General features: G+C 38.6%; 1 protein-coding gene across 1 annotated transcript in view; it reads left to right on the top strand.

Moving 5' to 3' along the window:
• Positions 1-26,168, top strand: part of LRP1B (LDL receptor related protein 1B) — a gene marked incomplete at both ends in the record, with an annotated part of 948,262 nt that overhangs the window by 522,301 nt on the left and 399,793 nt on the right. Inside the window, 3 exon segments of the mRNA XM_081314549.1 lie at positions 14,673-14,792; positions 17,355-17,483; positions 24,508-24,765. Of these exon segments, the coding sequence (XP_081170675.1) occupies positions 14,673-14,792; positions 17,355-17,483; positions 24,508-24,765 (507 nt within the window).

Below are 26,168 nucleotides of genomic sequence, written 5' to 3'. Positions count from 1 at the left end.
CACGAATAACAACAGATAAGCAACAGCAACAGTCCAGGGAGTATCCAAAATACAATGTCTTCTTACCGGTCTGAAGGTCAAGTACACAGTTCCTAAGGTTTAACACAGTAGTAAGCCAAAAAGCAAAAACAATGAGAGCAAAGAGAGAGAGAGAAGCCATGTTCCTAGCTCCCTCTTATGGCTGTTGGAAAAACCTACACACCCATTGGCCAATTAGCACCTTAAGGTTATAACATCATAGTTTATATATTTCCAACCCAACCAGGTAGGCTATAACCATATGCCTAACAGTTGACATAAAACTTGCTAAAGTGATAGCTCTTTTTCATCCATTAAGAAGTTAAAAGAGGTAAGTAGTATATTCAGTTGTGTATACTTGGAGCCAAAATGTAAAGCTCAGAAAGATCTTAATAACACCCTATACCCTTGCCCTTTCCAAGATGAATCTTAGATGAAAGATGGCAAAATCTTTCTGATTCTATTAATTGCATTTCTCTGAAATAAGAAGTAAGCCAATTCACACTGTCCTATTGAATTTCAAGCTTCAGCTGATCAAGAAGGAGTTTGTGATCAATGGAGACAATGCTAACAGATACCAAGGAGCTATAGCCAATTAACCTTACCTAAGTTAGTGGCAATCAATAGGGCATTTGTGACAATTACTGATCCCATTTTCTCTACTACAAGTTCCAAGAGAGATGAACCAAAAATTAGAAGAATTTAATTTTGAAAGTAACTTAAACAGAGTATGTAATGGAAGACTTCAGAGAGAACACACTGTTTTGAAGCTTGTGTAAATCGATGCATTCTTGATATTAAATTGATTTCTGTATTTTTAAAGCTGGCTTGTCCAGGTAGGATTCTAATATCCTAGGTATTTTTCTGTTTGGATTATAAACTATTATTTGGAACTTCAATGCTATTTGGCAACCTTGAAAATGAGAGCTTCTAAATATTGACATATTTTTTACTAGAAAGGATACTTTGTGTGCTAAGAGTTGTTGCAAACAAACTATAAAATTCTTTTATTTTTTAAAATGACACTTCCTCAGTCAATATGGTTTGTTTGACAAATCTATAGTTTGGCTCAATTTCAAACTAACGTGATAAAAATTGCCATAGTTACAGCTGAGTAATAGGGAAATATGGTATCATTATCCTTCCCCAGAGAAACATGCCATATTTTAAATCAAATTTTGGGTTGCAACTATGGGCAATTAACAGTAAAACAAACATATTCATGATTTCAAAACAAGTAAAACAGTGTTTGGAGCATGAAGCAGACTCAACAAAAGAAGCAACCAACTCACCATGATGGCTTTACAGACCATTATCCTGATCTAGCACTCAGAAACAGCCAAGTCTGTAGCACCTCTATGACCAGTAAGATCATGTCCATCCAAATCTTGGGGGTATAATATAATAAAACAAGCAATATGATAAAGCACATTTCCTAAGTTTCATTGGATGGCTTTGTTTAATAAAGGGGACCCAGAGTATGTCTACCCTGTCAAACCTTGTAGGTGAATAGAAACAATTGGATGCAAATGATAACCAAGCCTTTTGACATGATGGCATATGTAGATAATAACCAACACCATGAATTATTTTGGGAAATCTACTAAAAGCCAGAACAGCACATGGTATAGAGGTGTTACATAAAATATATCATAACTATCTGTTCTCCTGAATTTGGGGCCAGCTGCAATTTCTGAGTGGTTTTCAACAGCAGCTCCAAATAGCTGGCATTGAAGTAGTCTAAAGAGGAAGTGACCAAAGCATTAATAACAAAGACAAGGGCCACCCAATATAGGAACATGCATAACTGATGCACAAAATGGAGCTATGCAAAGGCCTTCCAAGCCATTGTTGCCATCCATTCTTTGAGCAGAGCTGAATGTCTCTAGGAAGATCCCCAAAATGTGCACCAGTTATATCTGGGAGACTGCTACTCTATTTAGAGACAAAGAAAGAAAATCCCTAACTTTAGGAGCTTCCCAGAACCCAGATACCTTTTATCCCCCATCCCTTACAACACTGCTGTTTTGTAAACTGATTCTGGGAGGATGTAGAAGAATTGATGAAGTAAAAAGTAAACATTGACTAGAAAAAGGCCAGTGAGGACCAATTTGCAGGTTTGGGGTCAAAGAGTGACAAATTGTGGCACCTGGATGCCTAACGTGCAAGACTAGATAACATTAGAAAGGCTGAACTTGAAAATAGTAAGCAATTAGATTTTATTTCTCACTAGCATTACAAAATACATTTCATTTCCTGAAGCCCAGTTTTCTGCAATTCAGAATATAGTTTGTAACCCAGTCCTTTATAACAACATGCAGGAGAGAAACATGATAAATAATTGTAGTGTTCTTATTATAGATCTGCACAAATAAGCCTTCAAGTCAAAGTCTGCATTGTTAAATTGTGTCTTTTGATTATTCCCAACAAAATCCCTTCTATTATTATTTGATTTGTTCTAGTACATTTGCCTGCATTTATTGTTTGTTTGTGATATATGCTCTCCGAACAGGAATGTTGCCTTTAGAATGAAATTCTGAGTCTTCTATGTAAGTTGATTTCCAAGAAAGTCAAAATCAAGTTACAAGGAAGAAGTTGGAATTGGTATTCACTGATTAAAAGACACTTCTTTTTTAAAAAAAGAAATCAAGAACATTCAATTAATTGGTTGATTATAATTATGGGATGAGGGGTAAAGCATTGGATTCCAAAATCTCTGTCCCAGTCTTGCTGATAACACCAAAAAGACCTTTAAGAGATGTTTTCATTGGATGGAGAAGAAACCTTGGAGTGCATTCAAAGGAAAACATTTGTTTTTGTCATTTGTAATTCTGTGGGCATTGAAAGTACAAAGAAAATAAATGTGTAGATTTTATAATGGTAAAAGGAGAAAGTTCTTAATATTCTTCATAATTGAAAAAGTACTAATTAGCTTTACTCAAAGAATAGCCTTATGACATTATATCATAGTCAAAACATGTTTTGTGAAAGGAAGTAGAGTAGGAAATGAATATATTATCCTTTTAAAGAAAGTACAATATGAAACTTAATGCATTATTCTTTGCTAACATTACTCTTAGCACTATTGTTGCAAAAACAATCCTTATTCCAAATGCGTGCACACTTTTCCCCATGGTGGTAAGCAAATGACTGGATATTTACAAATAGTATAATAATTGTATCAAGAAGAGTTATCTAATGATTAAGAAAAAAAAGTATTAAGCCATTTTTCTTTGAGTATATACCAAGGGTTTGATTACAGCCTTGGGTAAAATACTTAATATGCTAATTAACTCTGCGAATAATTTAATTAATAATTAATACTTCCAGACAAATTTGAGATGAGTACCTGTTCATAAAACTCAAGCATTATTCAGAATAAAAAATAAATCTTCAAAGCACTATTAATACTAGTAATGCTATTAATACTAATAAAATACTAATACTATTGAATTAGCTTATCTAAGAATATGTTATAATCTTAATGAAAAAATCACTCAGTTGTTTTTTTTTTAAAAAAATAGAATAAAACAAATATTTTGCTCTCAGTTTGCTAATAGAAGTAACTAGACTTTGCCTGTTATGGATCTATTCAGAAGTAAAATTCACTGTAAAGTTCAGCCATCAACATGCACATAGAGATAAACAATTTCTACATGCCATTCAAAAGATACTATCAAAAAGCTAAAAGGGAAACAAAAAGATCAAAATGCCACCTCACCAGAAATCACTCAAATGAGCAGAGATTAACTTTAAACCAACACCAAAAAGTGAACAATACCCCTATAAAGGACACCAACTCAGACAAACAAGTTAACAACATATAACAGTCTAATCAAGGAACTATCAAGATCACTGGCACCAACACAGACAGGGCAACCCACTGTGCAGTTTATAAACAGAGAACAAACCCCACTCCTTTCTAGCATGATGTTATACTGAGTTGGTTAATGAAATGTCATTTAGCAAACAACCAAGCTCATAGAGCAGCAAGGCCTTCACAGTTCCCTGAGCTATAAATATTCCCTTCTAAAGTTCACTGTTTTCAATTCTGCTTTCTTTCTATATGGTGCATATAAGAACAGCTTTCCACTTCTAAATTGTTAATATCTCACAAGATGAGAAAGCCTGAATATAATAGTTTCTTGGGAAAAGTTTAGATCCAATATCTTCGTATCTATATTGCTCTTTCTTCAAAGAGGATGATACATATGGGACTATCTTAAAATAGAGTAGAAAAATAAAAAAGGAAAGTTGCTGATATGGGGACCAGCAAGAAGCAGGTTCATTCCAAAGCCGAACCAGTATTTGAGAATCAATTTATTAATTAGTGTTTCTCTCATTCATTTGTAAACTCATGATAGTTTGGGAAATGGCTTTCAGCTTCTGACAGTGTCCACAGCACAATCTTCCTTTCCTGCGCTTCCTTTTTTTCCTTTTAATCAAATTGGCTCTTTTGCTTTTCTGTTATTTGTGTCATTGGCACAGAATGCTACTAATTACAAATAGGGCGGGTGGGGTGGGGTTAGTGCTTATTTGACAATTTGTGATATATACTGTGGCACTCATAGGAAAAAGACAAATACAGGTAGTCCTTGACTTATGGCTACAATTGAGCCCAAAACTTCTATTGCTAAGCAAGACAAGTGAGTTTTTCCCCATTTTTCAACCTTTCTTGTCACAGTTATATGAGTTATTGGATTGGTTAATCACACGGTTGTTAAGTGAATCTACTTCCCCTTTGATTTTGCTTGTTAGGAGGTTACAAAAGGGGAATCACATGACCTGGGACACAGCAACAGTCATAAATATAAGTCTGTTGCCAAGCATCTGAATTTTGTTCACATGACTGGCAATGGGGCAACCTTCAAAAGTATGAAAAACGGTCATATGTCAAATGGTCACTAAGCAAACTGTTGTAAGTCAAGGACTACTTGCACTGTATACATGTAGCAGTTTAAAATGGAGAGTCGTACCAGTAAACTAATAAGTCCAGAACTTAATTTAAGAAGAAAAAAAGTAGAATCTCAACTTTTCTCTGGAGGACCCCTGTCTGTGGTCACAGGATAGAGCAGACATGTCAAACTCGCGACATCATGTGATGTCGTGCAACGTATTGGAGCTTTTTCACCATTACCGGCAATGGGGTGGGCGTGGCTTCCCGATGACACATCCGGCCCATGGGCCGGCAGTTTGACATCCCTGGGATAGAGAATCAAATCCAGAGTAACTAATGGATGGAAGCTTATTTCATTTACATGCAAGGAAGAGATAGCTCCGTAAACTGAATGCATCTGGAAACATTGGGGAGAAAGTGGAAATGAGCAAAGTAATTACCCTGCTAGCCTAAGTTTATAACTTATTCAGACAATAATAGAGCACATCTGTCTAGTTCATGTATTTCACATTATCTGAAATTTGAATCATTTGCTACTGTATTGGCCTTTGACTCTGCACAGCCATGGCTGGTAAGCAAGCACATGAATCTCAATTCAGTTCTCTATTTCAGCCCTCCGTGGTATGTTTGCCACGACAGAGTTGTGGAACCAGGTGTGCGATCAGAGATCATTACAGCTTTCTCATTTTGTTCATGGAACAATAGGTAAATCTCATATAAGAAGGCCGGCCAACATAAAATAACAACTGCCTGCATTTATTGCAAACCAGCAATTGAATTCTATCAATCATAGTATCCTTTGCTGTCAAGAAACCAAACAAGAGAGGCTTATATTATAGAAAAAAGTAAAAAAGAAAGAAAAAAAGAAAGAAAAGAAAAGCTTTAGGGCAAATTAAATTATACCGCCTAATCTGCAAAAGAAAATAGAAAATAGTACCTGGAAAATAGAAAATATATATTGTGTGGGAGAAGCTACCTCTACAGTCTAGAAATCAGTATATCACTGTGGAATAATAAAAAGTAAGTGAATAGATACAATCAATTTCAGATCCATAGAACTGCAATTCTGAATATACAAATGATATTAGAGCATGTGTGATGCACTGTTATAATATGATTGCTCTGGAAACCTGTATTAACAACCTGCTTTAAAGTCACTTATCCTTTGGAATGTGCTTCAAGGGCAGGAGCTGAGTGAATGATTGCCTTGTATAGTGAAAAATGATGCCTCAGTTACTTTAAAACAGAAGAAAAGTGCCGCAATAAAATTCTTACTTGTCCAGCATGCCTCACAATATAATTTAAAAGTAACTAGAACAGCAAGAGAACCACAGTTCAAAGCAGCACCGTAACAGTCACCAAACTATGTTAATCCAAAAGATATTTAGTACAGGCAATTGTAGCTGGGCAAAAATATTATACGGAATGTAAGCATTAATTTTATATTCAGTTCAATATTAATTTTATGTTCAATGTACATTCTTTCAAAGAACTGAAAAGGATTGAGTTTGGTCTGTTGTCGGTTTCCCCCCCTTTTCAATAGATTAGATTAGATCCAGATTAAAAAGGCCATCCTACATGTGGGGTCTCCAACCTTGTCAACTCAGTCCCCATGCTGGCTGGGGAATTCTGGGAGTTGAAGTCCACAAATCCTGAAGTTGCCAAGATTGGAGCCCTCTGCTATATGCATCTAACTGGAAATGTGGCCAAAGCACATTCAGTAGGCTTACTGAATGTGTATAGCCCTGCAGTGTTAATAGAAATTTCATCCCGAATTCAGTGTGTTACATTACTCATAATTTAAATTCCCTTAATATCACTAGCAACTACAAATAAAACATAAACATATTTGCATGTGGAATGGGATGCAACTGAATTTGAGACATAGCTATCCATCCTTCATCTGTCATCCAGAGTAGATTGATAATATGCTGTACTTTACAAGATTTATTGGGTGAAATTGTGGCTTACTTTACTCCAAATATGCACTTGTGGCATACGGAATATAATTTCTTGTGCATTATTTAAGATTAAATTTAGAAATATACATCTAATTATTTTCAGTTCTCTTTTTGTCTCAAAAGATGTGAGCATACATTATCTAAGAAAAGAAAACATGAATGTATCCATTGAAGGTAATGAAGTCTATTAAAATGGTAGTCAAGGGTATCTTAGGTTGCAATGAAATATAGGAATTATATAAGCATGCTCAGTATAAATCTAGATATTTTTCCCAGCGTTCTGTTGGGATTGCAGTCTTAATTCAGCAAAGTATAAAGGATGGGTGATTTGACCTAGGAGAATTCTATGAAATAACAGTGTCGGTACTGGCGCTACCAACAGACAAACCCAACCAGCTGTCTAAAGTAGTGTTTTGCACACTGAAGCAATTTAGCAGAACAACAGATGGTTGAGTAATGCACTTTGGAGCAGGCAATTGCATCAGAATAGTAATGGAATGGAAAGGAAAGGAAAGGAAAGGAAAGGAAAGGAAAGGAAAGGAAAGGAAAGGAAAGGAAAGGAAAGGAAAGGAAAGGAAAGGAAAGGAAAGGAAAGGAAAGGAAAGGAAAGGAAAGGAAAGGAAAGGAAAGGAAAGGAAAGAAGACACAGTTCAGATCTAGCTGGTTTTGTAAAATGGATGTGAGAAACTTTTGCAGTACTGTGGGAAAGATGATCCATGAATCAGTTCTCAGTAGAGCTATACAATCCTAACTCTAGTCACTTTAAATGAAGGGAGTGATATATAGAAGGGCCAGAGGACCCTAGAGATGGGATGCATGGGAATGAGATGCAAGCTCCCACTGACTACTTGTTAATCCATCACCTTCCCTCTTAAGGTAGCATTTTCTCTAAAAACCTAAAACCTGATTACAGCAGTTGTAGCCAGGATATTATCAGCTGGGGACTCCTTAATTGAATCTATGTTACATTGTGTACTGTATGAGGAAGAAAGATACCGTATTTTCCAGCGTATAAGATGAATTTTTAACCCATGAAAATCTTCTCAAAAGTTGGGGGGTCATCTTATACGCCGGGTCGTCTTATACGCCAGAAAAAAAACATAAATCAGTCGAGCGTCCCCGTTCTTGCAAAGCAACTTCAAGCCTCCTTAGTCCAGTCCCCCCTCCATCGTGACTCTCCCTTCCCACCCCCAAGAGCCTCTAAGCCCCTTCCCCTCCCCCTTGCAAACGCCAGACCCCGGGAGCGGCAGGAAGCCCGGGACACGGCTGGGCGGGAGCGTTGGGCGGCTCTCCCCACGTGAAGGCGGCGCTGCCCATCAGCTCTTGGCCCGAGAGGAGGGCCTCGCACCCGCCGGACTCACCTGTCACCAGCACCGCTCTCCCCCCCACGGGGATGCGCTTCCGCCGGGTGGTGCTGGCCGAGACGAGCCAGCAGGCAGCCACCGTGAGCGCGGCGCTGAGGGGCAGCGGCAGGACGCCTGGCCCAGCACCTGTAGGACATCCAAAAGCTCCACGCGCAGCAGCAGCCACAGGCTCAGCAACAGGTCCGAGCACAGGAGCCGCACCGCCAGGCTGCCCAGGAAAAGCAGCCACACCGAGAGGCTGCACACCCAGTCCAGCTCCATGAGGGGCAGGGTGGGAAGCTGGGCGGGAAGAGGGGCGGCCGTGGTGGGGTGGCAGCTGCCCTCCGGCGCTGCCTGCCGCCCGGGAAGCGCTGCGCCTCGGAGGCCGGCAGAAGCGCGGGAGCAGCGGGAGGGCCGGCGGGGCTAGTCGGGCCTTTGCCTCCTCTGCGATGGACAGGAAGGGCAGGGCGGCCCTCCGCTCTCGCCTTTGCGGGTCTTGTATGTGCAGGTGCAATTGGCAAAAGTTGCCCCCTCGCTGCCCCCCACAAGGCCTATGAGCCCTCAGTTGAAATGGCCCCTTTTGCGTGTCCCCCGCACCCTCACCCTCTCCTGGGCTGAGAGGTGTCCTCCCAGCCAGAGCTTGAAGGCAAGAGCCCCCCCCCAGCAGCCCCTCTTCCCCGCAGGGGCCCAAGAGCCGCCTTCTGTGGGGTGGAGCTGGACCCCAGGTGCTGGTGGGGTGTTTGCACCGCCCCCCCCACAGGACGCCTACCCTGCATTCCCCCTGGGGAGGGAGCGCCCGCCCGCCACCAGGCCGTTCCAAGTTTAGGGAACTTCCGGGGACTTCCGGCGGGCCGGGGAAGAGCGTGCCTGCCAGCCCGTTCCAGGAACTTCTGGGGACTTCCGGCGGGCCTGGCGCCCCTCTCGCCCGCAGACCACGCAGCAGCCCTCGCCAGCCAGCCTCGGCATGGCCGCCCCAAGCCCGCCTCTCCAGTGCGTCTTCCGAGCCCACCTGGCTGACCGCCTCCTGGGCGGGGCTTGGCTCCAGACGCGCGGCTGCTCCATCTGCAAATGTGCTCTCAAATGGGTGGGTAGAAGGAAAAGCCCCTTTGGGCTTCAAAAGGGAGGCTTTGCACCATCTGCATCAGACGGGGCTGAATCGGGCTTGTGTTGGACACTTGGCAACTGGCATGTAAGTATTTTCTGGCGTATAAGACAAAAAACCTTGAAAATCTTCTTAAAAGTCGGGGGTCGTCTTATACGCCGGGTCGTCTTATACGCCGGAAAATACGGTAGACAAAGGGTTGTCTTAGTTCCACCCTGAGGAAAAGGGTTATCACCACCTGTTTCTTCTTCTAGTTAGCCTTTATTGTTTTCTCTGCTTGACATATAAAATCATGGAACATCTATTCCAGCCTTCACTTAGTCACAACAACTTGTGTAATGGAAGTTTCTTCAGGTAATCATGTCCATGTTTAACACTATGTGTGAATGTAGTTCCAGTTTATTTGGTTAAATATTTATCCATTTTGAGGCCACCCAACTTCTCAATGACTCTGAGTGACTTATGCGTCAACAAGAAAAAATATGTATGTATCAGTAAAAGAGATCCAGGAAGAACAATACACATCAACCATTAAACAAACAGAACTATTTCCATAATACATTTGGGTGCTAAAGCTGCAATATTAAGTTAGCTACTGAACCCATTGGATTGGGGTTGGGTGTTAAAGCTCAAACATTAAGAGAATGTGGAACAAGTAGTCCTTGACTTACAACTGATTATTTAATGACTGTTCAGAGTTACAACCTACCTACAGAAGACTTACTGAACTTTCATCAATAAAAAATCATAAATTTAGGTTCAGTGCTGGTTTAAAGAACTTGGAGGCCTGCTACAACATCATATTTGGAGCCTTCACTTACCCTATCATAGATTCACTGCTGATGAATTCCTGCAAAATGAGATCTTAACACTATATATTAAAAATGAAACAGCACAGAACCTAAACTGAAAAGTGCTCCATCTAGAAAAATATATCAAGTACAAAATTCAATATGCAATGAAACAATGATCCTGTTGGCTCAATCCACTTGGCTAATATGAAGCAATGTTAGACTATCAAAAATCTAGGTGTCTCAATCTAGCTGTTGGTAACATGGAACTATGTTAGCTAATGTGTAGGGCAGCCCATTCAAAAACCCCGTTAGTTCAATCTACACATTGACTAATGTGGAGGGGTGTTAATGTAGCTGGTGGGTGGACCTGCTTATTTGAAAATCCTGCCTGCCTAAGCTGATAATGAGGGACTCTTTCCAGAGTAGAGTAATGGAAGAAGATATTATTATTATTATTATTATTATTATTATTATTATTATTATTATTATTATTATTATTATTATTATTATTATTATTATTATTATTTAGCTTCATTTTTCCATTGGCTGCTGCTTTGCTTGGGAAGCCCTCTTTTTTTCTGAAGACCAAGGCAGCTATATTGATTGTAACTTCCTTTGACTGGTTACCTTTAGGTTCCATGATTATTAGTACTTATATTTCTGGTATTTCATTTTCTTTTGATGTGAGAAAATACATTCACTTGATCTCTAACTCTGTTCAACACCATGTTCTGTGGGAGCTCCACTTGTATGAAACGGCTTGCAAGGATGGCCCTTTCTCCCATAACCTTCTGAAAATTAGTAAAAAAAGCAAAATATCTAGTTGTTAACAAAGGCTTGTAAGAGTAGATGGATTGGCTCCACATTGCTGCAGTGCGCTATTAATTTAACTTATTTTCTTCTCATTGTCATCAGAAACATTGTTTTTGATAGAGAATACATAACAAGCTGCAACTGACATCAATGTGATAACATAATAGCACTTAGACTTGTGTACCACTTCAGAGTGCTTGACCACCCCGCTTTAACCAGTAAATTATTTTTATTTCAGGCAAACCATATTCAAAAATAAAAACATATTCCCCATGTCTTTTATTATTGGAATGACCATTAAAGGATAATGATTAGCTAACATTCTTTTCTCTGAAAAAATAGTACATGTTTTGTAATGGTTGTTAAAACATGTTTTTTTTAAAAAAAGGCAATAAAAAGGTAAAGGTAAAGGTTCCCCCGCACATGCGTGCTAGTCGTTTCCGACTCTAGGGGCCGGTGCTCATCTCCGTTTCAAAGCCGAAGAGCCAGCGCTTGTCCGAGGACGTCTCCGTGGTCATGTGGCTGGCATGACTAGACGCCAAAGGCGCACGGAACGCTGGTACCTTCCCACCGTAGTGGTCCCTATTTTTCTACTTGCCTTTTTACGTGCTTTCGAACTGCTAGGTTGGCAGAAGCTGGGACGAGTAACAGGCGCTCTTGATCGACAATAGTCATCACTAAAGAAATGAATCATTTAAATAGCAAATTGCATTTAGCTATTTAACTTTTCTGTCTTCTTTTTGTTCCCTTTGTTATCAAGAAAACACTTTAAACATGAAAATTGGTGAACAATTTTTTCACGAGCAAGGTAACTTGTTGAGTAACAAGCAGCCCATGATTTCTGTAATCTGCCATATTGTCTGCCTCTTCTTCACATGAATTTTGAGCCTGGATGTTTCCCTCAACAATGATGGCTAATAATTATTTAAAGAACTGTCCATTAGTTCCCTGTTTCCCTTTGAAAGCTGTCTAAACTGCTGGATATACTTTTATCTGATGGTGGCTAGTTCTGTGGGGGAGTATGAAACAACATTCTGGGAATTATTTTAGCAATTAATTTTATTTGGCAATTCTTAGTTCTAATAGCCAGGTCATTGACTTTCAACTAAATAACCTTTTTAAAAAATATAGAGTTTCAAGAGTGGTTGTTTTGTAGTTCAGGCTTACTGTATGTGTGAATGTTTGTTTGTTTGTATGTTTGGGTTTTTTTTGGGGGGGGATATGTTAAGATTAGAGATGGGCTGGCTATAAACTAGATATTCTGGCACTGACCAAGTTTCCAGAACTGGATTAGCAGAGGCCACTGGACCAACTTGGGGTCCAATCTCCTAGGACCTAGGCCAGGGGTCAGCAACCTGAAACAGAGAAAGAGCCACTCGGAACCGGTTCCTTCACAAAAGGAAAAACTGGGAGCCGCAAAAAATATGTGCACATGTGCGTACATGCGCACATGCGCAGAACAGGGTTTGACTGAAGAGTGGAGCCAAGGCGAGATATGCACCTGCCCTGCATATTTGAATTGATTGGTTGAACTTTTTTAGTCCCACTTTTTTTTTGGACTGCACATGGCAGAGGACCGGGAGCCGCAGGAGACGGCTGAAAGAGCCGCATGCGGCTCTGGAGCCGCGGGTTGCAGACCTGTGACCTAGGCCAACACAACTTGGATCCCTGGTCATGCTTTTGATCAATGTGACTGTCTCCACTGGATGTCATTGATGGTGGAGACTATGGCAAAGCTATTCTAGTGAAGATCTGGGTCAGATGCATTAGTTAGCACCTCATGGGGCTGTTTGGTGGTGGTTGTGCCTGGTGATTTGGTGGTGATACCTGGCATAATTTGTGTAGCATCTAAGAATTATGGACTGTAGTAACAAGGGTAAAAGAATAGTGTCATGGTTCCGATAGATGAAACCCATCAAAAGAACTTCAAGGCAAAAATCTTTCTTAAAGAACCTTTTATTCAGGAAACAAAGTATTGGCACTACATAGTTGAACCTGAAAACTAAATTCCCTTCCCCCGGAATCAAAGTAACAAAGTGCAATTCCCACCCCCAATAAGTTGTCATAAATCACATTCACCAATTAGCCTAAAACGTGGTCTTTCTCCCCAGCTCCTCAGCCAGCCAAAACGTTATCAGCTCATCCTTGGGTTCCCACAAAGCAGTGTTATTATTATGGCTAGCTGAGCTCAAGTTTTCATCCCAACCTCCCTCTTCTGCACCTAATTTCTAAATACCAGAAAAAAGCATGTTAAAAAAATGGCTGCAATTTTCATCAGTTGTCAAAGCGGGAACATCCAATGTTTACAGCATTGACAAATAGAATAGAAATTGCATATGAAAACTTAAAAGTTAGTTATCATTTTTGCTGTTGTTCTCAATGGAATATGGATTTCATAACTTTTTTTTGTAAAATGTATTCGATGTGTGCAAGACACATGAAGATCTTACTACTACATATTAGAAAATGCACTTTGTTTCTGTTCTATAACCTTAGACTCTGCTTATTGAAGATTGTTATCGCAGAGAACTGGCTTAGTTTTGGTGATCCTAAAACACAGAATACAAAATGGAGACCTTTGTAATCAAGCCAATTATCTATATGGAGTTTTTGTGATCTATCGTGAAAAGGTTTAGCAATATTCAGCCTCCTTATCTACAAAAAAATAAAAATAAATCTGAGAAGCAGGGTTCAGAATGGAAATTACTGAAGCTTTGATTTATCTGTCTGAAAACATTCCAGGATAAGCTTTCTTTGCTGATTTAAGATTTCTGATTTAAGATTTCTTCATCTAAGATCAACCTTTTTCAAAACTGTTTTGTGGTATGAAATTTTGCACCCTATACAAGCAAGTTCTTAACACTTGTGAACGCAAAGCAAAACTAGGTGATTATGCGCATAGGTAATGATTGTTTTTTGTCATGTAAGATTATCCTGTGAGATTACAAAGTGCTCAGTTTGAGAAAGGAAAGGTATAAAATATTAAGGAAAATATTAATAAAAGGGAAAGGAAATTGACAACCACTGAGGAGGAGTAGGAATAGGTTAAGTTCTAAAAATCAGATACATAAAATAGAAAGTCAAAGCTTATAGAAACTGACAAAGTGAAAGAATTATGGCCGAAGGGCAGCCTCTTCTACTAGCAAGAGTTAACTGATGTAACTCACCACCACTAGCAGAACATCCTCATGGAAACTGAGTGGCTGTTCTCAGAATGAGACTGAAGGTAAAGATTTACTATTTACCACAGGTTGAATGGATAACCTGGCAGGAAGAACTTCACTTTGGTTTTATTTATTGCAGTCCTCCCATTCTGGGAATGTAGAGCTACCACGAATTAGTTCAACTGAAAAATTTTTAACCCTTCTTTTGCAGGATTCTCCAGCCACAATTCAGCTTATATAGTTCTAAAATACATAATTTAACTTCAAACAGAAGGGAGGAAGGAAGGGAGGGAAGGAGGGAGGGAGGGAGGGAGGAAAGAGGAAAAGAAAGGGAGGAATAGAATAAATGTCTCACCTTTTTATTTTTAAATGTATAGGCCATATAGAAGGAGTTTTTAAGATACAACAGCACCATCGAAGAAGCTATGAACCAAGTGTTTAGTGCTTGGTAGCAGTGTTTTCTTCAGTCCTGAAAACAAGGAAATTAATTATTTAATGGTATATAAGTGAAGTACACTTTACTCCTGATTTTTTCTGTCAAAATATATCTTCTTTAATAATGTATCATCTTGTCTTGCAGAATTGCTACCCAAGTGTGAACAAATGCAGTGCCAATACAAGTGTGCCATGTCCGTGAATGAAACTAGATGTTACTGTGAGGAAGGATATGAAGTTGGCAGAGATGGAAAAACCTGCCAAGGTAAAGTAACCATATTATCATATTATTCCATGGGGTGCAATGGTTAGAATGCAGTATTGCAGACTAATTCTGCTGACTGCCGACTGCCAGAGTTCGACAGATCAATTCTCACCAGCTCAAGGTTGACTCAGCGTACTTGAAAGACCAGTCGCAACAGAGATATATTGTGGAGTGGAAAAGATGGATTGATTACATCCAGAATAAATATGGGACTAAAAAGTTTCACCTAGCATTTGAATAAGTATTGATGTGATATATAAATTACTTGTAGTTATTTTAATAAGAGTTAAAGTGCGATAGAACTTAATATTTTATTGTTGTTTGCATAAGGTAGACTATGATTGTTTGTATTTTTATACCCGGTATTTAGCTCTGGGAAGTCGGGGAGGGGGGAGGGGGAGGGGAGGGAGGAGTTGGGGAGGTTTGGGGAGAGGGGAGGGGGTTGGGAGGGGTTTTTGTCTTTTTAAAAAATGTATTGTAAAACTTTTCAATAAAAAAAAAGGTTGACTCAGCCTTCCATCCTTCTGAGGTCGGTAAAATGAGGACCCAGATTGCTGGGGGCAATATGCTGGCTCTGTAAACTGCTTAGAGAGGGCTATAAAGAACTGTGAAATGGTATATAAATCTAAGTGCTATTGCTATTGCTATTTCAAAACATTTTGCTCAGGAAAAATTATAGGAAAGCTTGAATTTAGTGAACTATATAGACTAGGGAAGGTGGTGGTATTTAAACTTGATTTCTGGAGAACTTGCCCAATGCTTTTTCTATATTCTCTAGTCTTGTTCCCACCCATCCATCCATATTGGTTAGCAAAATAACATTTCTTCCCTGAGATCTCATTCAGAATGTTGCACATTTTTCTCCAAAACAAATCCTGGTTGTTCCATTGTAAATGTTTACTGGCATGTAACACACATCAAACAGGTACCAATACATTCCTGCATTTTTTTCCACATCACAGCCATCTAGATCAGGCATGGCAAACTGCCATGGGCCAGATGCGCTGAAATCGCACCCACACCATTACCGGCAATGGGGAAAAAGTCCTGATACATCACATGACGTCACACGTTTGACATGCCTGATCTAGATGATACCGGTTCATATAATCTGATTTACACTATAAACCTTTTTATTCATAACTAGAGCTATACCTTTCCTGCTAGTTATTCATCATCTCCACATACATACATTATTTTCATTATTTTAGTCTTCAGTTTTTCAGTCTCTTGAAGTATTCTGTTAATATAACTTCACAATACAGATAGAGTTAGTATTCACTGTTGTGTCCCGAAGGTGCTTTTTCAAAAGGCAAATAGACTGTCTTTGTTTTTGCTTGAAGACATTTCCCTTCTCAGCCAAGAAACGGCTTCAGTTCTCACCTGAAGATGACCTGGATGACTGAGAATCTCCATAGATATTCATTGTTGTGCTACCTAGGAGGGCTAACATCAATCTTGCAAGAGTGAAAGTAGTTCTCCACTCCTTTTCTACTCCATCCCCACTTCTTTTACATGCCAGTTGTCCCATCTGTGGCTCCCCCTCTAGTCTCCCAAGGTCATTCCTACATACAATTGCAACCTGTCAGTGTTTGTATACTTTGATCACTGTTTCACAAGCACAGCTGACCCTACCTTGGCCTCCAATATGTTCATACTATTCTATGCAAATTAGTTTCTCTAATCTAATAAAGAATGCAGAGAAGAACAAAAATGATTAGGGGACTGGAGGCTAAAGCATATAAAGAATGGTTGCTGGAATGGGGTATGTCTAGTTTAATGAAAAGAAGGACTATAAGTGACATGATAGCAGTGTTCCAATATCCAATGAGCCTTGGTGGAGCAGTGGGCTAATGCCTCCTTAAGTAACACCAGCTGCCTGCAATTAGTGCAGGTTCGAGTCCCACCAGGCTCAAGGTTGACTCAGCCTTCCATCCTTCCGAGGTAGGTAAAATGAGGACCCAGATTGTTGGGGACAATTAAGCTGACTTTGTAATAATGCCGCTTGGGGGGGGGTGAAAGCCCTAATAAGCAGGCATATACATAGAATGAAGGCTATTGCTAAGCACATTTGATTTGTGCTTAGATTGTAAGCCGCCCTGAGTCTTCGGAGAAGGGCGGGATATAAATGGGATTAAAATAAAAAAAAAATAAAAAAAAATCTCACGGATTGCCACAAAGAAGAGGGCATTAACCTATTCTCCCAAGCACCTGATAGCAAAACAAGAAACAATGGATGGAAACTAATCAAGGATAGAACCAACCTGGAATTAAGGAGGATTTTTCTGACAGTTAGGATAATTAATCAGTGGAACGACCTGCCTCCAGAAGTTGTGGGTGCTGGAATGCTCAAGGTTTTTAGGAAGAGATTGGACAGCCATTTTTCTGAAATGGTAAGGTTTCCTGCTTGAGAGGGGATTGGACTAGAAAGGGATTGCAATGTTACAATAACTTTATTATTGTAGACACCACCAACATCCTACCTTCATCCTGCCAAGGAGAAAAAATAATGATAAATACAGGATTGATTCCTGAGTATAATTTAACTATTTTTATTTTCAGATTTTAATGAATGCAATCTGTATGGACTCTGTAGCCAGACATGTCAAAATACTGATGGATCATATATTTGCAGCTGTGTAGAAGGATATCTCCTTCAACCAAACAAAAAAACTTGCAAAGTGAAAAAAGGTAAGCAGGAATATATTGCTGTATTTATTTGCTGTGATTCTCCATTAAGTATCCAGCTGACCAACAGAGGAACAAAATGCTAAAGGATCTGTAAACCAGAACTACTTTGTGTGCTCTTTCTTTCTTTCTTTTTTTAAAGTGCATTCTCTTTATTCTAATTGCCTTGATCTGCATTTTGAAAACATGAGAAGAATTTTGGAGTTGTCATAGATACAACAATTCTTGAAAAGAGAAAATCAGCACAACAACAAATAGATGAGTTGAGCCTTTCCTGTATTATTTTAAGGTTGGCTTTATAGCAATCTGAAAGAATTTGAGAAAGATTAACTAAGATAATGAACAATTTTACTTGTTAAGGTTGATACAATATTCAGTTCAATTCTCCTGGATCTTATGTGATGCTTCTTCTTGTATCTTATCTATGGTAAATAAAAATCAGAAAAGACTTTTCAGAACCTTTTCAAACTTACAGTTTATGATGACAGGTGTGTGTGTAGTCTTAACAAACAAAAGATTTTTAATGCATTACAATTGCTGAATAACAAAAGACCTGTAATCTGCATCACATTTAACCTGCCAATGTATGAACATGCTTTCTCCTTCATACACCTCATTCAATTTAAATTCTTCATCAGTTTAATCAGGGGTCTTCAAACGTGGCTCTTTTATGACTTGTGGACTTCAACTCCCAGAATTCCTCAGCCAGTGTGCCTGGCAAAGGAGTTCTGGGAGTTGAAGTCCACAAGTCATAAAAGGACCAAGTTTGAAGACCCCTTGTTTAACTACTCCATGCATCTGGTGAAATGAGCTACAGTTCATGGAAGATTATTCCTTTTAATAAAATCTGATAGTCTGAAAGCCTCCCTCCAACTCCAACACATAGTTTATAACAATTACTTTAAAGTAAACAGAATGATTTGAATTGCTTCAGATGCCAGATGTGTCACCATTTTGTTCCTCATATTTAATGAGTGTTATGTATATTTTCATTAGTGGCAATAAATTAAATATTTAAAGAAATTGGTAAGCTTCCTTTAACAGAGCTGGAGGGAAGAAAGAATTCCCCTAATCAATATAACAGACTAATGTTATTTTTGTGAAGTATTCATAATCGGTATCCATGAGGTACAATATGGGATGCTTGTAATGATACATGTAGTCTTTGACTTAAAGAGGCCATTCAAAGTTACAACAACTTATGATTAATCCTCTCATTTACAATCAGCACAGCATCTCCATGATCACATGACCAAAATGCAGGCGCTTGGCAACACCCAGAGGTGATTTGATTATTATTTGAAATTTTCCCTTCAAACCAATGAAGGAAGCCAGATTCACTTAACCATCACATGATTCACTTAGCAATTGCAGTTATACATTTAACAACCATGTTAAAAAAAGATCATAAAATTGGGCATAATTCACTTAACAACTGTCTTTTTTAAATAGCATAAAACAGAATAATAGAGTTGGAAGGGACTTTGGAGGCTTCCTGCTCAAGCAGGAGACCCTATACTAATGCAGACAACTGACTTTCTAGTCTCTTCTTGAAAGCCTCCAGTAGTGGAGCACCCACAACTTCTGAAAGCAAGCTATTCCACCGGTTGATTGTCCTCACTGTTAGGAAGTTTGTCCTTAATTCCAGGTTGCTTCTCTCCTTAAACAGTTTCCATCTGTTGCTTCTTGTCCTGCTTTCAGGTGCTTTGGAAAATAGGTTTATCCCCTCTTCTTTGTGGTAGCCCCTCAAATATTGAAACACTGCTATCATGTCTCCCCTTGTCTTCTTTTCACTACACTAGCCATACCTAATTCCTGCAATTTATAACCAGAGTTTTTCATATGTTTTAGTCTCCAGTCCCCTAATCATTTTTGTTGTTCTTCTTTGCACTCTTTCCAGAATCTCAGCATCATTTTTTATATTGTGACCAAAATTAGAAGCAGTATTCCAAGTGTGGTCTTACTAAGGCTTTATAAAATGCACTATACTTCACATAATCTTGATTCTATCCCTTTGTTAATGCAGCCTAATAGAAATTCTGATGTCATAAGTCTAGGACTTCCTGTAATTATGCCTGCTTGTTCCCTTGCCCCTGTCAAAGGAAACTAATCCAATAGCTCTAATAACATTTCTAAGAAGTAGAAATAATACTTGTGAAAACTGTCCCTAATTAAAACCAAGTTACTAACTAACTTTACTTAGTTATTTTTTTATCCCAGAGAGTGAGTGCAGTTTAGTTGAATTTTCCAGAATTTACCACACTGTAGTTGGGAAAATGCAATGAATATGGTATCAGATAAATGTGAAGGATAGAATATGATTAAAGATATTGATTATCCCAGGAAATTTGGGTTTGTTTAAAATTCATATTGATCCACAAAGCATAGCACTTAGTTTGAATAAATCTAAAAGAAAGCTATACACCAAAAATCAATTTCATTTTTCTTCCTGTCATGCTCACATGGCATTTTACTGATGTCACTGCTGGAACTATAATGAATAACACAAATAGTAATTAATAATAGAGAAGTGCTAATGCTCTTAATGCACTTTAACTTAGTGTTATTTAATAAAGACAACAACAATAGTAACACAAATGTAGCTGAGATTTATTTCTGAGTCGTCATATGTACGATTGTGCAGCTACTCATACTAGACTAGCAGCAAAATGTCAGCAGGAGAAATAAATAAGGAAAGAAACTCCCAAATCAAATATTTAATAGGTAAGATATCACTGAAATAGAGACAGGAAAATATGATGACAAGCAGTTATGAAAGGTTTATAGCCATTACTGCATAATTCATAAAAGGCTAGGAAAAAAAATATTTCAATTGAATCAGTTGGACCCTCCATACAAAATAACATATATAATCCCAAATGAGGTATTTTAACCATACAGCATTGTTCTGTAACTGTGAGCAAAATGAATGTGGCTATCAGCCAGCATGTTATTCAATTATGCCCTCATAAAATTCTAGATCTATCAGAGTCTAACTTACTTAGAGTGATTGTTCAGATATGTACTTGTACAGGAGGTTTGCTTGAAAAAAATATGTATCAACTGATTTGTAAACATGAACTTAGCCCAGAAAATACCAAGAAATGAGACAAAAAAATACCCCTTAAGATTGCCCTATGTTTACTGTCTTTGGTCTAAGTCGGTAGGGAAGGAGAAACACTATCAGTCTTTCAGTCTCCTATTGTAGTTTAGATCAATAAAGTAGATGTCTAGAATTTCTTATGGTGTCTGTTTCATGTCTTGGTCAACCTCAAAAAGATGGCATCAATCCTGAAGCTTGCCTGCTTTCTATTCAGAGAGGCAGGGGACCTTGCTTCTGATCAAGAAGGTGGCATCTGATGCTCAGAGTACTCTGCTGTGCATTAAACAACTTGCTGAAACATTATTACAACATCACCACCAAGAGGATTTATGAAAACAAATCTACCCAATCCCAGGGTACAATTAAAACAGCATTTGGGGCAAGCTTTGCCTCAGTCAGAAATAGCTTAGCAGCCAAGCAACCCAGCCAATTTCTCTGTTTTCATGAGAGTTTGCCAGGGAAGCTCAGAGAAGCCCAGGTTCAGTTCTTGACTATCACAATTCATTGTGAATTGTTTATGGCAGGTCAGCTAGCAGAAATTCATATAGAACTCACCAAAGTGAATTTTCTTTTTGAGTTTTCAGAAAAAAAGCTGATTTCTCTTTTCCATGGCTCCTTTTTTTATAGTAGTGCCTGAGTACAGTCATTCATTCCTTCAATACTCAGATTGACTCTGCTTTATTGAAATCCTTAATAAACAAAGTACAGCATGTGTTAAATTTATGCAATGGCTTAGTGGGTTAGGACACTGAGCTTGTCAATCAGAAGGTCGGCAGTTTGGCAGGTCGAATCCCGAGTACCGCGTAACAGAGTGAGCGCCTGTTACTTGTCCCAGCTTCTGCCAACCTAGCAGTTCGAAAGCACATAAAAAATGCAAGTAGAAAAATAGGGACCACTACGGTGGGAAGGTAACAGCGTTCCGTGCGCCAGCCACATGACCACGGAGACGTCCTCGGACAAACGCTGGCTCTTTGGCTTTGAAACGGAGATGAGCACCGGCCCCTAGAGTCAGAAACGACTAACACACATGTGCGGGGGAACCTTTACCTTTACCTTTTTTATCCATAACAAATTGAAGTGATGTCAAAATGATGACACAATGTGATGTCATTGTGAAAAATGTCACCTTTGCATACTTGTGCAACTGCCTAAGCTACAGCATTTGTGATACATAGGGGAGAGAGGAGAAGAGGCCAACTTTGACCAGGTAGAGGAATTAATTTTAGAAGACAGTGTTGGGGATATAGGCCGATGATTGAAACAGCATTTTTAGCTAGCTGTCAAGTTAGCTCTTCCATTGTAGACACTGAGATGGTCTTTGCCTGTGATCTGCCAAACAGACCAAGCTGAATAACCAGGCTGAGAGGTTGCAGGTATGAAGGAGGGTGTAGGTTAAGCATATTCTATCCTTAAATACTACAGTAAAGGGATTTCAGTTCTGGCAGTGAATCCAGTTGTAATCCTCTAGGCTAGCCACATCTGGAACTAGTCCACAGATCACAAATAAAATAAGCAAAATGGCACTTCTCCACCTCCCCAAACCTAATAGAAACAATAAGAGGGACTGTCCTTGTTGGCAGAAGCAATGGAAGAACAGTAGTGACACAACCTGCAACAGAGTTGGCAGAATCTTAGTTTCATTCCTGATTTAAACTGAGGTGTGTAACACAAAATTGGTATTCTGTTAAGAACTAATCCTCTCCATTTAAAAAAAATACTTTGTTTTTGGGGAAAGGACACTAAATCTGTGTTTTTAAAGGGCCTGCATAAATCCTGGGAAGCACTTTGTAAGAGTAAAAGAGTAAAAAATATACTTGATTTTATACCATCCAAACAAAACTACATCCTATTCCTGAAAATTCTTGAAATTTACAGTATTTCTGAATGTGGAAAAAAGAGTAGTCCTTCTCATGATGGTGCAGATGGTTCCCTCTCTATTCTTTTGTCGTTATGTACATCAAAGAGTTACTGCTGGATTAACTACTTCCTTTGGGAATTATCGTGCTAATTATCCACAGTAATCTATCTAGTGGCTCTGGAAAGTTCTGTGTCTTTCAATAGAGAAGCATAGAAATTACAGTATACGGCAGTACTTCATGTCTCTGGTTTTACTTCCTATTTGTGTCATTTTTGCAGGCAAAATATTTGTATACTTGCTAAAATTTACCAAATAAACATCAAGCTTTTTTGTTTTTGGTTATCTAATTAATTGAGTGTTTGCTTAGACTTTTGTGGACACAGAGGTTGATTGAAAGTGCATTGGGAATTAAATTGGAAATTACTGTAATTTTCCAACAGGAATTATGGTGTAAATATAGGGGGAAAGTAAAGAATAAATACAGTTCAAATGACAAATCTGAAAATAATTTACTTGACTGGGTTCAGACATGACTAGTGTTAGGTCAAGGTTCCGATTAGATCAGTTAGCTAAATTTATCACATCTAGATCAGCACCAATCTGGATACTCATATTCATTCATTAAGCATTGCCCAAAGCAATTAAAACAGTAAAAAAGCTGTCTATGAACTTTCTTTCCTTGGCAGTATTAGTGAAAAATCCATAATCATTCAGTGATTAAAAAATAGCAACATTCAGTATACCTAGCAGAACCATACTGTCTATTGCAGTTTAAATGGACTTTCTGTGCAGTAGAATCTTCAGAAACTCTTTAGGAAATGTTGAGGATACTTAGAATATTGAGGAAGTTAAAGTAAGATCACCAGATCTACTATGCATTTTCCCTTCTATACATTATGGCTGATCAGGTATTTGAACTTTTAGGGACTTAGAGTATGAAATAAGAACTTTCTCCAAGACACAGCAACCAGAGATTGAAAATTGTTTTTTCCCCAAATCTGTGACGCCATGATTTCATATTCTGACAGATCAATTTTGTAGCATGTTGTTTGTTTGTCAGAGGCATCACAATTAAAATAAGGCATACTATATGACATACATTTAAAATATAAAATACAAGATTAAAATATGTACAAATTAAACAGATCTTGCTGAGAAACTAGCATTGTGTTTTGTCACACTGCCATGAAGTCTTCAAGCATACACTGATCGGGGCACAAAGGGCAGGTATGCATATGTGTTGTTTTCTGCACGTCACCACAATTGCAAAGAGCAGAAGCCACTGGAGAGCCCCATTTGTTCAGAATATCTCTGGATCTTGTTGTACACATATGCAGTCTATTGAATGATTTCCACACTTCCCAGCTTTTGTCAGATCCAGGTGCCAGCTCCTCTGTTGGTTCCATCCAGGGTTGGTTCTTTGTAGCTTTCCATAGGTCCACTTTGCTTGCAAATTCTTCAAACTCTTCCGTCGACCTAGGAAGTTTTCCCTGGATTTTAATCTCTGATGAACTAGTTGTGGGCCATCGAGAGGATATTGTCTAGATATTGATGATTTGAGTTTCTCTCTGTATACTGCTGCTTCTCTGCAAATAGGAGGCTTGGCAATGCCTGCTAGCTGGTAGATCTTATCTAAAGGGGTAGGTTTGAGGTATCTGGTAATAATTCTGCTAGCTTCATTCAGAGCAACATCTACTTTCCCAGCATGTGCTGATTTATACCAGATTGGACGGGTGTATTCACCTGATGAGTAGCAAAGAGCTAGAGTTGTTGTCTTAAGGACCCTTGGTTTGGCAGCCTAGGTAGAGCTCATTAATTTATTTTGTCCACTGACCTTTATTTTAGTGTTGGTTCATTTTACTGTTTGTATTTTGGTGTAGCACATTCTTTTCTTTTCTTCCTTTAAGCATTTAATAGAACCTTCATCGAACACAAGTAAAGAAGTGTTTATTAAAGGAGCAAGTTATTTTAATTGGTTTATGAAAATGTTGCAAAAATGGGTGCATCGTTTTTATTTGTTAATTAACCTCTCCTTCTTTGGCTCTCCTTTTTCCTTTTGTTTTTAGAACCTAATGATCTTCCACCTCTACTGTTGATTGCAAATTCTGACACTATTGATGTCCTATATCTAAATGGAACCAGAACATCCACCTTTGGATTTTTGAGAGGAAGTGGAATTCAGGCATTGGATTACATACACAATAAGAACACAATCTGTTGGATTGAATCAAGAGAATCTTCAACTCAGTTAAAATGCACTGAGATATCAAAAACTGGACAGCTGACTGATGAATGGATAATTAGCACCATTCCTAATCTTCACAGTAAGTATTTTAAGTCTGAAAAAGTATTTTTTTCCAGAAAAAAATAATAAGAAATCTGTCATATCAGTGACATGTTTTATAGATTAATGTTATTTTATTAATGTATGAATAAAATAGCACAATTTTTGGCATATTATGAAGTAAATTCTTAGCTGATTCTGTTTATGTTACATTTGGAGGTACAGATTTTTAAAAGATTTAAATATTGTGTCTCATTTACTTATTAAATTTAAGTCCTGCTTTTTGTTTAGGAGTTACATAATACCCCCTGCTCCCATTTTTCATTGCAACAACATTATAAGGTAGATTTGCTGAGATAGGTTGACAGGCCCAAGCAAATTTCCACAATTTAAGGTGGTCTTGAACCTGGGTCTTTCTGGTGCAAGTCTAATTTTTATATTACACAGCTTTACTTATTTAAATGAATACAATATAAATTTATATAGTGGTAATAGAAAGAAAAACCTAAAGAGGCAGTGAAGAGGATTTTTATTTTAGTACTTTAAACTTTTGGATGCTGCCCATCTAAACCAACTTTTCTCCAGGCAGTTTGCCATATGTTAACGTCATGCAGACATGTATGCACTTATATTGACTAACAAGCACAGCGGCAGCCAGGGTAGTTATAGTTCTGTGTGGCATATATGGTTAAAATGGACAAAATATGCAGAATGCAGAATCTGAGGGCATTAATGCCAGCAAAAAAGTATGTCCATATGCATTGAAGTGTCACACCTTCTCCATAAGGATTATGTGAAAGGCAGTTCCTTGCTCAGTTTGGAAATTATACTTTTAATGGTGAAGCCTATACGCATGTCTTTGTTGCAGCTCCACAGTACAGTAGCACTGATTCATATTTCTTTAATATTTACAATTAGCTGTTCCAGATTTTTTTTTAATCCCATTTATATCCCGCCCTTCTCCGAAGACTCAGGGCGGCTTACAATCTAAAGCACAAATCAATGTGCTTAGCAATAGCCTTCATTCTATGTATATGCCTGCTTATTAGGGCTTTTGCCCCCCCCCCCAAAGCGGCATTATTACAAAGTCATCTTATTGCCCCCAACAATCTGGGTCCTCATTTTACCTACCTCGGAAGGATGGAAGGCTGAGTCAACCTTGAGCCTGGTGGGACTCGAAGCTGCACTAATTGCAGGCAGCTGGTGTTACTTAAGGAGGCATTAGCCCACTGCTCCACCAAGGCTCTTTTACAAGTACTAGTCTAGTTAAGTATCCTTAACCTCTACTTGTTCAATTGCATTCCTTATCTTAAGTACATTAGGTACATTCCTGTTTGCTCAATGTTATTTTGTTATTGTCAAGCCTTATTTCTAAGCCAGTATTTCTCTGTCTCCACAACTTTAAGCTGTGCAAACTTCAGTTCCCAGAATTCCACTGACTGG

Source organism: Vipera berus (genome assembly GCF_964194415.1).
Source record: "Vipera berus genome assembly, chromosome: 1".
NCBI classification, from domain to species: domain Eukaryota; kingdom Metazoa; phylum Chordata; class Lepidosauria; order Squamata; family Viperidae; genus Vipera; species Vipera berus.
The sequence above is the reverse complement of the archived record's forward strand: the minus strand, read 5'-3'. Positions and strand labels throughout refer to the sequence as shown.